Source organism: Lutjanus erythropterus, chromosome 15, assembly GCF_056507025.1.
Source record: "Lutjanus erythropterus isolate fLutEry1 chromosome 15, fLutEry1.hap2, whole genome shotgun sequence".
NCBI classification, from domain to species: Eukaryota; Metazoa; Chordata; class Actinopteri; order Lutjaniformes; family Lutjanidae; genus Lutjanus; species Lutjanus erythropterus.
This window is the reverse complement of record NC_139331.1, coordinates 14,842,406-14,855,150: the sequence shown is the minus strand read 5'-3', so window position 1 is coordinate 14,855,150 and position 12,745 is coordinate 14,842,406. Positions and strand designations below refer to the sequence as shown.

Below are 12,745 nucleotides of genomic sequence, written 5' to 3'. Positions count from 1 at the left end.
CGTCTGTTAAATATAAGGCTACTGCCAGCTACTAGTTAGCTTAACTTAACACAAAGAAGGAAACAGCTAGCCTAGAAACAGTTTTTTTAAAACTATGGATTTGGATAAACCTGATGAATCAAACAAAAAAAGATGTAACAGAGGAGCTTAAGAGGTGCTGATAGGTGAATTCTGTTACCTTTGGACAGAATCAGACTGGCTGTTTCCCCCTGTCTCAACCCTTTGTGCTAAGCTCAGCTAACCAGCTGCTGGCTCCAGCCTCATATTTAATGGATAGACATGGCAGTGGTATCAATCTTCTCATGTAACTCTCCCAAAGAAAAAAAGCACTTTGCTGTTTTTTTCCCATTTTTTTTCGCCTCAATCCTCTACTTACTATTTAAACCACAGCTAAGCTAATCCATGTGGAAGTCCATTAAGGAATCGCTTGCATCAATGTGTCATACGCATACTGATGCAAGAGCTGGATAACACATAGCAAATTACTGGACATGGGTTGGCTGTGTCCATTAGTCTGGATGTGTTACTTCAGGACCAGTGCAGCAGAGTTACATCCTCTGATTTGACTGAAGGACACAGCAGTGTGATGTCGCTTGTGTTATTTTTATCAGGCCGACATGAGAGGAGAGATTGCCGAATTACATTTGCCCACACTGTTATTATTCCAACTGATGGTTGGAGCTGTGAAGCCGTGACAGGGCTTTCTCAGGACGTCGTGGCACCCACCCAGACCCCCTAAACATGATGGATGGGAATCTTGGAGAGTGTGGATTATATGAGGTCAGTAAAAAAAAAAAAGAAGAAGAAAGAAGCAGAGCTGCTGTTGTCTATGAGGACACTTGGCTGCAGCCGTGGAATTGTCTGCTGCTTTGTAATACCGCTGCAAGCCAGTGCGCAGGGAATCCTGCCAAGATGAAGTCAGTGTTTGTATCCGGAACGGCCTCTATGGACCGCTGTCCTTCGGCGGTCAATGAGCTCACTTTGTGTTTCAATCAAAATTAGGCAATTTGGATGGAAGGCACTCATGCATCAAGCGGCAGTTTGTTTTGTCCTCTCAGATGGAAAAGTAGAAACTGGGGAGTCAAACACGCACCTCATATATGAGCTGAGGACATGACCTGTCATAGCAGAAGTTTCAAAGAGCTGCGCTGAAAACTCACTTCACTTCACCGTGATGATCACTGGGACTGTTTATCTTCAGAACCATCGAAATTACATTTCATCCTCGATCATTATTGGAGGCTTTTTTAGCTGGAGGGGAAACCAGGGTGCTGCAGCATTAAGAAAGAAATAAGAGATATTTTTTAAAGCCTTCGCAGCTTGCTTGAGGGCTTTTCACACCTGTGCTTTAACAACATGCATTTTGCATGAAAGTATCTGAGATCCACTCATATTTTCATAAGCTACAAAAGTATTAAAAGAAAATTCTGTAAAATTTCTGAAAATAATGCTTTTTTTAAATGTTTAAAGAAGAATTGTGTATGTATTTAATGCACTTAATCCTAAAAAGATCATGATATGTCATCAAAGATTGGAGAACATTGAAATTCTGTCTTCTCTGACAGCAACACTACAGCCAGCATGTTCTCCTTTTAAACTTTCCTTATGGTCCAGAACAGCTGTGTTATTTGCCCATTTATTAGTTAAAATTAAAGAGTTAAAATTAAGGCAGATGCTATTTGCACCTAGGGTGGAGTCAGTTTACACCCGATGTATGTGTATATGGTCTAGCATGACAAAGACAAGCACCCAGGTGTCAATAACCAACAACACTATTTACACCCAGCAGTTTTGTTGCCTAAAACAAAACTGCGTGAAGAATTAAAATAATAATCATGATTTTAAAAAATGTAAATAATAGTCAACTTAATATAAAAGCTAACACTGACTTCTAATTTTACATTAGACTCAATGGAATGGGACACAAACCCCTTATTTAAAGAGAACTTGTCACTCTTTATAGGTGAACTAATGGGGTAGGTTGTGAGAAGCCGAATAGCTGCTATGCAGCTATTGTCACACAGGTGCAAATAGAAACTCGAAGTAAAATCAATTGAATTTTCACCACGTCTGGTCATGGGTTGTGAGAAATAATCTTTCAAAAAGAATAGATGTTTATAACGGTTAAATTGAGCAATATGTTAAATTAGTCTAGCAGGCAATAAGGCAAGCAGTCACTGAACTCCAGCTCCAAAGTGTGTACTTTTGGAGTAGTGGGCTTTTGTTTTCAGGAAATGGGCTTAGCTTTACATCGACACACTATTGACAGTTTCAGACAGCTGATCAACTTACAGCGTAGGACTCGATGATGCTTGTCATTGTCCAAAGAAAATGTTGTGCTCGTCTTTAATGTCAACTCACTTCAACCATAGATCATATTTTAAATATGGGTTCAACCTATTTAATGTACTGTTTATGGCTCCAAGTCACTATTTTGACAGCGGTACTCATTTTTTAACACCAGGGTCTTGCATATTGCTCCTTTAAGTCGACAAAAGACCTCTGCCTTGTTTATTTACACATATCCAATACAGTGTTCTAAATTGGAAGTTAAATTATCTGTAAGTGTGTTCAGTGTGTGTTTCAGAGTGTGTGCGTGCACAGCAGTAGTGAAGTAGCCTATGGGCCTGCACTGTGCTCAGCTTGATTTCCACAGTGGGGGTAGAGACATTGCTTGAGCAGACACATTCATCTGGACTAAGGCACCGTGAGTCAGCCCGAGGAAGTTGCAGGTAAAAAAAATATACTGACAACGAAACATATTTTCATAACCACGGTCTTGGAAGAAAGAAGTTAGGGAAGGGGGGGGGGGGGGGTAGCAGGAAGGACTGGGGAGTGGGGTGAGGAGAGTTGCAGGAAATGGGAGGTTGAGAGGCAGGAGGGGGGCTGAAAGAATAGAGTTTTGTCAGAAAACTCAGCATCCGTTTCACAGGCCCGAGGCTGTAAGTTGTCATTTAAAACATTTTCTCTGCAACAGCCCAGATGATTTCCTCCCTCACTGCAGAGTCTTTCATTGCAGCAGTGCTGCTCTGTGCAGTCCAGTCTAGCTTCAGCAGGAAGCACTGAAGGTTGGGATGCAGGTATTTTCACAATCAGCAACATGAAAGATTATTGAAGCTTTTTTTACGCAGAGGATGTACAGCCTGTCCTTTCCACACTCGTGCTCTCCTTGTGGTGAGGCTTCAGCTGCAACGTTGCAGCTCAGTGAATGTTTTATGATTTAATTGTAAATGCAGTGCTTCTCTCCCTTTCCTTCTGTGTGTGTGTGTGTGTGTGTGTGTGTGTGTGTGTTTATTTCTCTTTACTCCACACTGAACAAGTGGACATGTGTTTCCATGAACCACACAGCCATAAACAGAGATCACTACTTCTGCTTATGAAAAGACCAATTCCACCAGCCCAGCGGTACTTCCTCGCTCTTCAGTACATGTTTTCCTTTGTAAGAATGATTTGTTATTACTCACTTTAATTGGTTGGATTAAAATCAATTCCCCCCCATGAACAGCAAGGTTTCATAAATCACATAGCAATGTAGTTTTGTGGTAAAGCTGATGTATCGCATCTATTCGGCCGGTCAGCAATCGATCATGAAAATGCCCATGAATCTTCTTGACAGGTTAAATGGTATTTACTCTGCAAAAAGTGAAGTGCCGACTAACTGGCTTGTTGCAACTCTGTGTGATACCCTTGACCTTTCTGTGTTTGCTGCGGCAGTAGCCGCTTAAATTATCAATGAGGGAGGCATTGAACCGCGGTTAGTTGGACAGAATGCAAAAGAAGCCTTGCGTGTTTTTTGCTGGACTCAAGTCATCAGTGTTTGATCTAAAAGTTTCCATAATGGCAGTGTTGAGAACACAAAAAGAATCAAGGATGTTACAGAAAAGTGATTAGCAGACAAGCGCTTGTGATTATTACTAATTTTTGTGATTTATCGGCTTCTAAATGGAAGTATAAAATAGGCTTAGTGCTCTAAATGGAAGTCACCTTGAACAAGAACATCAGCAATGCCGGTAAATGGCAATAATGATAAGCAGTTTCGCTATAAGCTTATTAATGTGGTCAGGCTGGTCTTCCTAATCCCTCTGTCTTTTACATTTGATAACAGGCAGAGAACGACGGCTGTCACCTTTTCTGCTTTAAATTCTAGACGTCTCTCTTGCTGTCTGCTCAGTAATCATTGCGTTGTGTGTGTCATTGCATCGCTTCCTCTTTAGCTACGTGTTTACTTTTTGTTTGTACACTGTGAAAGCAATAGAGCTTGACGAAGATGGAGCGTGCGCACTCTAATATGCTTCCAGTGTTTTAATATCACAGGACAATATTTCTAGCATTCCCACGGGCCTCATTCATTTTGTTTTATGACAGTACAACACTGAGCAAAGTGCACAAGTTTTATACATGTAGACTTTTATTAGCTCTGTGCCTAAACAGTAGATGACAGCAGAACGAAAGGTTAATGGCAACAGCTTCTCTGTGGATGCTTGTGTTGTGTGCTGTCAAACCTGTAGAAGAATACATAGATCATTCATTCATATCAGGCAAAGGGTAACAATTTATATTAAGGAGCCTGTAATTAGCATTAGTTAATAGGTAGTAAGGCCCTTATTACAGGCTTTTAATTTTTAGTGTTGATATAAGCATAATAAACATGATGGATTGTAAGACATTTATAAGCAGAAACTTGCTGACAGTTTGAAGACTGCTTAAGAATATTAATAAAAGCCTTATGACTTTGTTTTTTTAGAGCTGTTCACATTAGCATTACAAACTTAGATATTATGTCACTGCTAAACCTATTTTGTTGTTGCTCTTTTTAAGATTTCTCCATACTTTATTATGCATTTATTAGAAGCTGACTTTGCACTTATTAACAGTTAACTATGTATTTTGGGGGGTACCAGATCTAAAGTGTGAATAATGCTTATTATTCTTAATTAATCCTTTATTTTTCACTCATTAACCATTAACAATGCATTTTGGGGGTACTGGATGTAAAGGGCGAACAATGCATATTAAGTTAATTAATTCTTTATTATGTACTTATGAACAGTTAACTATGTATTTTGTTGGGTTCTATATTTTAAGTATGAACTATGCTTGTTAAATTTAATTAATCCTTTATTATGCATTCATTATAACTTAACTATGTATTTTGGGGGGGTAACTGATCAAAAGTGTAAACGATGCTCATTATAGTTAGTTAATCCTATATTACGCACTTATTAACAGTTCATCCTGATGATTCTTTTCATCATTATTATTATTATTATTTTCAGGATTTTTGCCTTGTTGGACAGTGACAGCAGTGAGAGAGAGGGGACATTTTGGGCTGGATTCAGTCTATAAGCTGTTCACAAATTTTGTATAAGTGTTCCTAAATGTTTTATAATCCAACAATAAATATGTTTATTATACTATTATTAACACTTGCATAGTTATATCAACACATATTAATGTTAATGAGCATCTTATGGGGCCTTATTACATATTAACTAACACATATTACAGGAACTTTAATATAAAGTGTTGTGCCTCAGCATTTTTTGAAGTGTGACAGTTTGTGTCCCTGAGCAGCTGTAGGTGCCTCTGTGCACATTTTCCCTTTAATAAGTGTTCTACATATTGACAGACAGCTAAGATGTTCTGAACTAATGTCTGTCCCTGGCCTTTCTCTTTCACAGCTCCCATCAACCCTCACCTGAGTAAGTAATGTGCACCTCACTTAGCATGTCTCGCCAGAGAGCGAGCTCATTCTGTCGTTACACAGTCTGTGAGAACAGTGGGGAGACTCAAAGTAACTGCACATCCCGTCGAGATCTAGCTCTCAACATGTCACACGGCACAGGAAGATCCCTCTAAGTGTTCTTAAGTGGAACTAAATGAAGGATGATAAATAAGACTTTCCTCCAGGAATTCAGACTAAACCTGCATCTGCCTTTTTTGACATGTTGAGAGTTTGAAATCTCTGCAGGACATGATGGATGGATGCATGAGGACATTTGCACTGTACTGTGAGCATTACTTATGCATGCATTATTGCAGTATGTGTTTATATTCTTTAATATTTAGTCCCATTTATGACGCATTTCATTGTTGAAACTTTACAAATTCACATTATGCACGCCTTGAGAATCCACACTTAATCATTGTTTGCTGTGCTGCACTGTGCTGTTGTGCATTGTGGTTTATTTATTTATATAGATATATATTTTGGTGGGTGTTCACACAAACATTGCCAACATAATAACAAACATCCTAATCACCAACATCATTATCCAAATCCCTGAAGGAAACTATCTTACCTGCACGCCTCCTCTTCCTCCCCCCTTCCTCTGCCTCCCCTCCAAATCCTCCTATCTCTCCTGGGCGCACAAGGCGAAAACATTTAGTTTAGCTCACAGTGGATGGGGGCGTTAGTGTCTAGCGCCGGGAGCTAGACCTCCATTTAAATCTGCATGCCTGTGAGGAGAAGAGTCAAGAGTGCCTGCAACCCGGCCCCCTTCCTCCGCTCTCCCGCTCCACCACTTCTGTCTCTCCTGCTCTCACTTTCTATCTCTTTCACAGCATCGCTGCCCTCTTCCTCCCCTCGGTCCATCCACCCACACTCCACCTCAGTCTATGTTACCTCCATTACCTGTGTAAAAAAAAGCTGCGGATTCTGCTCCTCTCAAGGTCACCACTCCAAACTGCTCCCAGCTACGTTTTAATAAATCAATGAATATTTATCAGAACACATGCCTGCATCCTGAATCTAAATGCTCCTTTTTTTACTATCTCTTTGAGGACTCTTCTTAGCGGCACCATGTCCTCTGGTTAGGTGTTTTTGTTTGTTTGTTACGTGGATTAAATGGAGGTTTTGACACGGCTGATCCTGCCTCTACCCCTTCATTAAACTGAATGGGCTGTTTCCTCACGCGCATGATTTCTGACTACTTATTAGTACATTCAGTTGCATTTTGTTTTAAAGTACACTAATAAGATATAACAAGCTTTGCATTAAATTACAGAAAAAAAAATAGAAATAGCATTTTCTTTATATTGGACAGTAAACAAACACAACTATACCCTAATTAGACACCATAAATCTAATGGTACGCTAATACAACGTTACAAGCCATACTTTGTATTAAAATTAGACAAAAACGGAAATAATATTTTCTTTATTATACATTATTACATTTATTTACACCCTTTATTAGATCCTTATTAGACATTCTTTGGGGGTAATTAGGGACACATTGCAACTGTACCGTAAACTAAATCACAAAATCATCTGCTACATCACCTGCTTATAATTTAGGCCTTTACTTACTCACTAGATCTGGATCACATATTGTTTAGAAATGGGAAGGTAGCAGAAATGTGATTTCACTTTAGTGCACAGTGCAGTTCAGTTGTAATGTGTCCCAAATCACCCTCTAATAAAGTCTAATAAGGGTCTAACAGTGAGAAATAATACACTTTAGTTTACGGTTCAGTATTATTGTAATGTGTCCCTAGTTATCATCCAGTAAAGTCCAACAAGGGAAGCGAATAAAGAACATATCATTTCCACTTTAGTTTACAGTACAGTGCTCTCATGTCTATAATTACCCTTTAATAAGGGTCTAATAAAAGGTCTACTATTGTCTTATAAAGAAGTTTTCGTCTGTTTTGATACAAAGAGCAGCTTGATATGTCTTATTATTGCACTGTAAAATAAAGTGGGACCATACATTCACTGTTAGACATTCCCCTACATGTGACCCTTCACAACTTTGTCCTGGTGTTAAAATGTTATTTTATTTCTCTGATCTTTTTCTGAAAGGTTGACAAAGTCTACGGTTTCATACCCTCCCTATCACACTCCGCTGGTTTAGAAATTGCAGTCAAATGGGCGTGGAGAGCAGCGGAGGAGAGGCGAGGGCGAGGGGGGGGAGAAGGGAGCACCTAATAACTCTACCTGCACACCCAGTGTAGAGAAGATGGAGAGCGATAGGGAGGGAGGCAGTGTCCATTTTAAAAACTGATTACACAGAGTCCTACTAGTGTGACGCTACCAAACATCCAAGGACAATCAGCTCATTTTTTAAGTTCAGTCTCGACAAAAAAGAGAGTTTTTCAAAAATCATTAGCACTTGAGCAGATTCACTTTTTATGCACGACTTCTACAATGTCAAACACCACCTGGAAAACCATCATTATTTAGTGTTTCCACCCTCTTTCACTTGAGATTTGTATTTTAATATTATTTACTAAGGCAGTGTGTGTGGGTGTGTGTTTATTTAAAGCAATCCACCATGCATCAGTAGTGGGCTGTCATGGTATAGCTTCTAATAACCAGTTTACACACACACACACACACACACACACACACACACACACACACACACACACACACACACACTGCCATTGGGCGTGTTCAGGGTGCACTGTCTCTGTTTCCTCCTGAACAGAACCAAACTCTTTGTCGTTGTCAGGGAAAAACAGAACACGTTCACTGACGTTCACAGTCAATGAGAGGTCGCGTCTTAATTTAGAAATTCTGTTCAACAGATCGTGTGGTGTAATTAGGACTTTGCTGTTGTATACCCCCCACGAGACTCTCACACTCACATGCACACACTCTGGGAGGTCTCATAAATATACAGTAGGTGTCACGGTACACACATACTTTATCTTCTAGGCGGTGTATAACTTCAAGCTGTTTTATAATGAAGTGAATGAAAGCCCGTGGTTCTGCTCTGTCCCTCACTAGGAGAGTTCCACTGCAGCTTTGAGGAGGAGCCCATCTGCATGTTCACGCAGGACAAGAATGATGACTTTGATTGGACGCGGCACAGCGCCGCCACCCGCGACACCAAGTACACACCCAACACAGGGCCCAGCGGTGACCGCAGCGGTTCCAAGCAGGGTAAGTAGCTTGAAAAAGTCCAATCATAGCTTAGCTGTAGTAAAAACCAATACTTGGTATACATTGGTGAAAAGTAACTAAGTGCTTTTACTCAAATATTGTACTTAAAGGTCTAGATGATAGTTACTTTTCAGATGAAGATTTTACTCAGTGGATAATATAACAAGCTTCTAGAATAAAACTCACTGTTAAAGATTAAACAAGTGGTGTATAACCTTTTTGGCTTTTGACATCTTATAAAAAACAGTGTGCACGTGTGTTAAATTCCAGATGTCTTTGACTTGTTAACGGCTCCACCAAATATTGATTTTCCCTCCAAACCTCTCACATGATTTAATTTCAATATCTCACTAAAAATCAAAGACTTTCAAAGACTCAAATACAACTGAAAACCAGATCGAAGCCCTCAGATTTCTCTGGTGACCCTTTGAAACGGCTGGACCCCTTGGTTGGGAACCACTTGATTAAACTGGCTGACTGTATATTAAGTAGCTCTAAACAGCTCCAGCTCCTGCAGCTACAACAGTAACCTGCTGCTGAAATCAATCTAATGATGTCAAATATAATAATGAGAAGGACCAAACCAGTGCTTTTACTTTAATATTTTAACTGTTAAGTATTTTTACTTGGGTTTAATTTTTCATACAGGCTTTTTACTTCTAATGAATGATTTCTCATGGCTGTATTGGTATTTTTTTCTTAAGCAAGAATCAAAATAGTTATTTCTTGTTGTCTTTCTTATTGATATACAAAGAGTTAGGTGTACAGAATGGATTGATGTGATTTTCCATTGTAAGTATCCAATAGGATATATTGTCTTTGTGAGAAATTTTTCTATTTTTTGTAATCATTTATCAGGCTTTAATAGTATTAGTAGGTTAGTAGCAGTAACATAGAAATGATCTGCAAACATTCCCTGTCTAGTAAATAAATATATAAAACAAAATTAATAACTAAACTGCAAATACAGTGCAAAATAAACTGCATGTTTGAAGTTTCCACACCACACTTGTGTAAACAGCAGATGTTTAGGGTGAGCACAAAGAGACTGTCCCCCTTCAATAGGCCCATTCATTTATTTCTACTTAAACAGTAGCAGATTTGTTAGGTCAGGCTTTTTTTTTTTAACATCACAGTTGTCATGAACGTGTCAGAACCACAGAAAGCATTAGGAGGAGAGACTGCGAGTGTTTAGGGATGCTTGATACCACTTTTTCATGTCCACTACCAACACAGCAGCCTAGAGTGTCTGCTGGTACCAGTCTGATGCCATCTTTTCCCGTCTCTGAAACAACTAAGCCATTAGTAATACATCTGTATATCTATCCATCTAAAAACACCAGACTCAAACTGTGAAACCAACATTTTACTCCCATGACAGACGAAATACAGAGCAAACAACATGACTCACTTATGCAATCCTGCTGTTTGTTTTTATTTAAACTTTTTCCACGCACAGAGTCCTTAGCAGCATTCTTGATCAGTCAGCACCGTTCAAACACTCAAAATGAAATTTAAATAAATTACATGAATACGTAAATTGCACTCAGCTGTTGTGCTTTTTTCATCCTTAAGCTTAAAATATCTCCACACAGCTGACTTGATGACGACGGTGCCGACAGGACTCGCTCACGTTCTCCTCTGTTCGTGTGACACACGCTGCTCATCTGTGTAACTGTGCTCCATCTGTCTTTATGTTATGTCACTCAAAGTTTACTAAAGCATTTATGTCACAGTTTAGACTGATTGATGGTATCAGATTATATTTCTCCCTCCTGATGCAGTGCAGTGATTTTGGTCAGTATCATTATTGATACTCCTCCTTTCGTCTGTTCACAGTGTTTCTTTTTTGCTACAAATCATCAACAACCTCAGCACTGACTAATCATTGAGAGAGTTATTCAGTTGAATTTCTCAGCTGGGGATTTATCTACATAGCCGAGCAATCATATTGCAAAATCATGCACCAATAAAAAGAAAAACACAGTTATTGTAAGTGTAAGCGATTATTTTTGCCAGCTGTCAACAATACCCATGATCATTGGATTGGAAAAAGTTGGTTGAATGCACACATTTCAATGGACACCACTCTGTTATTTCTTATGTAATCCATGCATGAACACATGAAATCCCCCAGCGCCCAGGCAAACACTGTGATTATCATGTTGATGCTAAATTACATAGGAAGATGTAAAATTAGCAGCATTGCAGCATGAATGAGTTGTGGCATTTATACAATATAGGCCAAAGCCAACATCCCACTAAAAGTTCCACTTCTTTGAAAAGTTGAAACAAGTTGGAAAGACTGAAGTGTTCCAGCTGCATAATAGATGATTTCAGCTGTACTCATTGTGTCACCAATCACTTGATGCAGCACAATCTGACAATGAGCAGCCTTCATCATTTATTTTCAAGATAATCTCTTACTGAGTCTCTGTTGCCTTTCATACATAAATCAGAGAAATCTGCATGATATTTAGCGGAAATTTACAGAGAATTTCATCATTTTATGGGCAAGGCCACTTGGCCTTTGGTGCTTTTGTGCTTTTCTGGCAAATTTTTGAGGGCACCAGGGCCAAATGCCAGGGCAGCAAGGTCGTCAGATAAAACAGTGATTTTAAGGCAAAGGAAATGTGGATGGACTTAATTTTATTCAGTTTGTTGAAGCAAAACACAGGAACAGTGGAAGTCAGAGGTCAGTCCATAAAATGACACACTAAATAGTGTGAAATATACAAGGACTTAATATCCCAAAATAATATGTTTGTGTCTAAAAATAATAAGAAACTTTAACAAAATAGTCATTAAATAATAATAAGAATGTTTATCATTATTTTGAGATAATATGTCACTATTTTAAGACAGTTTCTTATTGCAATGACTTACATTATCGTTTTTCATCACATTAGTAGTAATGTAATGTACTTACACAGGGAAAGACAGCGTGTCCAGCAGCAAAATTAAAAGTAGATGAGTGTATATAATGTGGATCTTGTTACTGTTAACAGTCTGTGGTCTTGTAGGGAAACATTAGGCTCCATGATCAAAGAAAGATGACATCACATTGACACTGTCAGCATGTCCATATTCTCCCTTTCACATCCTCATCCTCCACTGGTTATGGGTGCAGCGTTTCACTCGATGTTGCCAAATCAAAATCACACCCATGTGTAAAAACAGTTTTGACAGGAAGGAAGCAGAGGGGGAAAAAAATGGCTAAATCAGCTGGGGCAGTGCGGGCGGCCATGACTGTTGTGGCTGCACTGATATTTAGTATTCAATATGTTATTCACATGTGTAAGTGTTCCATATTCAAGAACTTAATGAATAAAAAATTACCAAAATTGGATTTGTAGGAAGCCATTAGAGGAAGGTAGCTGTGGTGGAGTATAAGTGCCCATTATGGTGCTGTGGCACCAGCAGCAGCTGAAGCAGTAAATAATGCATTGGCTTTAATCACCTAATGGTTTCAAAATGTCCAGCATTTCATTACCAGCCCCATTCCTCCTCGCGTATAATTATCTGATATGAGATTCAAGTGAGGCAGATATTCCATTTGGTTTTGGCTGAAGGGGCATGGAGGCGCTCACCGGCTCCACCTTCTCCGTGCCTGTGGCGGGGCGGAGAGATGGCTTCAGATTGTGCGGCTCAGACACAATCACGGGGCTGTTTGACTCGCCGGCGTCACCGCTGCTGTCCATGACTGAGGGAGCATAAATGTAACCCCATTGTTATCATCTCGATTTGCCCCCGGTTAGAGCTATTAGTAAAAGGAGAACTGTCCTTCGTAGAAAGCTCCGCTCCTTATCTCTGATATGGAAGGTTTCATTTCCATCATGCTATCACAGACTG

General features: G+C 39.4%; 1 protein-coding gene across 1 annotated transcript in view; it reads left to right on the top strand.

The window, feature by feature from the left end:
• LOC146314177 (MAM domain-containing glycosylphosphatidylinositol anchor protein 2) overlaps positions 1 to 12,745 on the top strand; it is a 254,799-nt gene that overhangs the window by 224,207 nt on the left and 17,847 nt on the right. The window contains exons 13-14 of the mRNA XM_084737373.1: positions 5,682 to 5,702; positions 8,738 to 8,893. Of these exons, the coding sequence (XP_084593499.1) occupies positions 5,682 to 5,702; positions 8,738 to 8,893 (177 nt within the window). The remainder of the gene's footprint in view (positions 1 to 5,681; positions 5,703 to 8,737; positions 8,894 to 12,745) is intronic.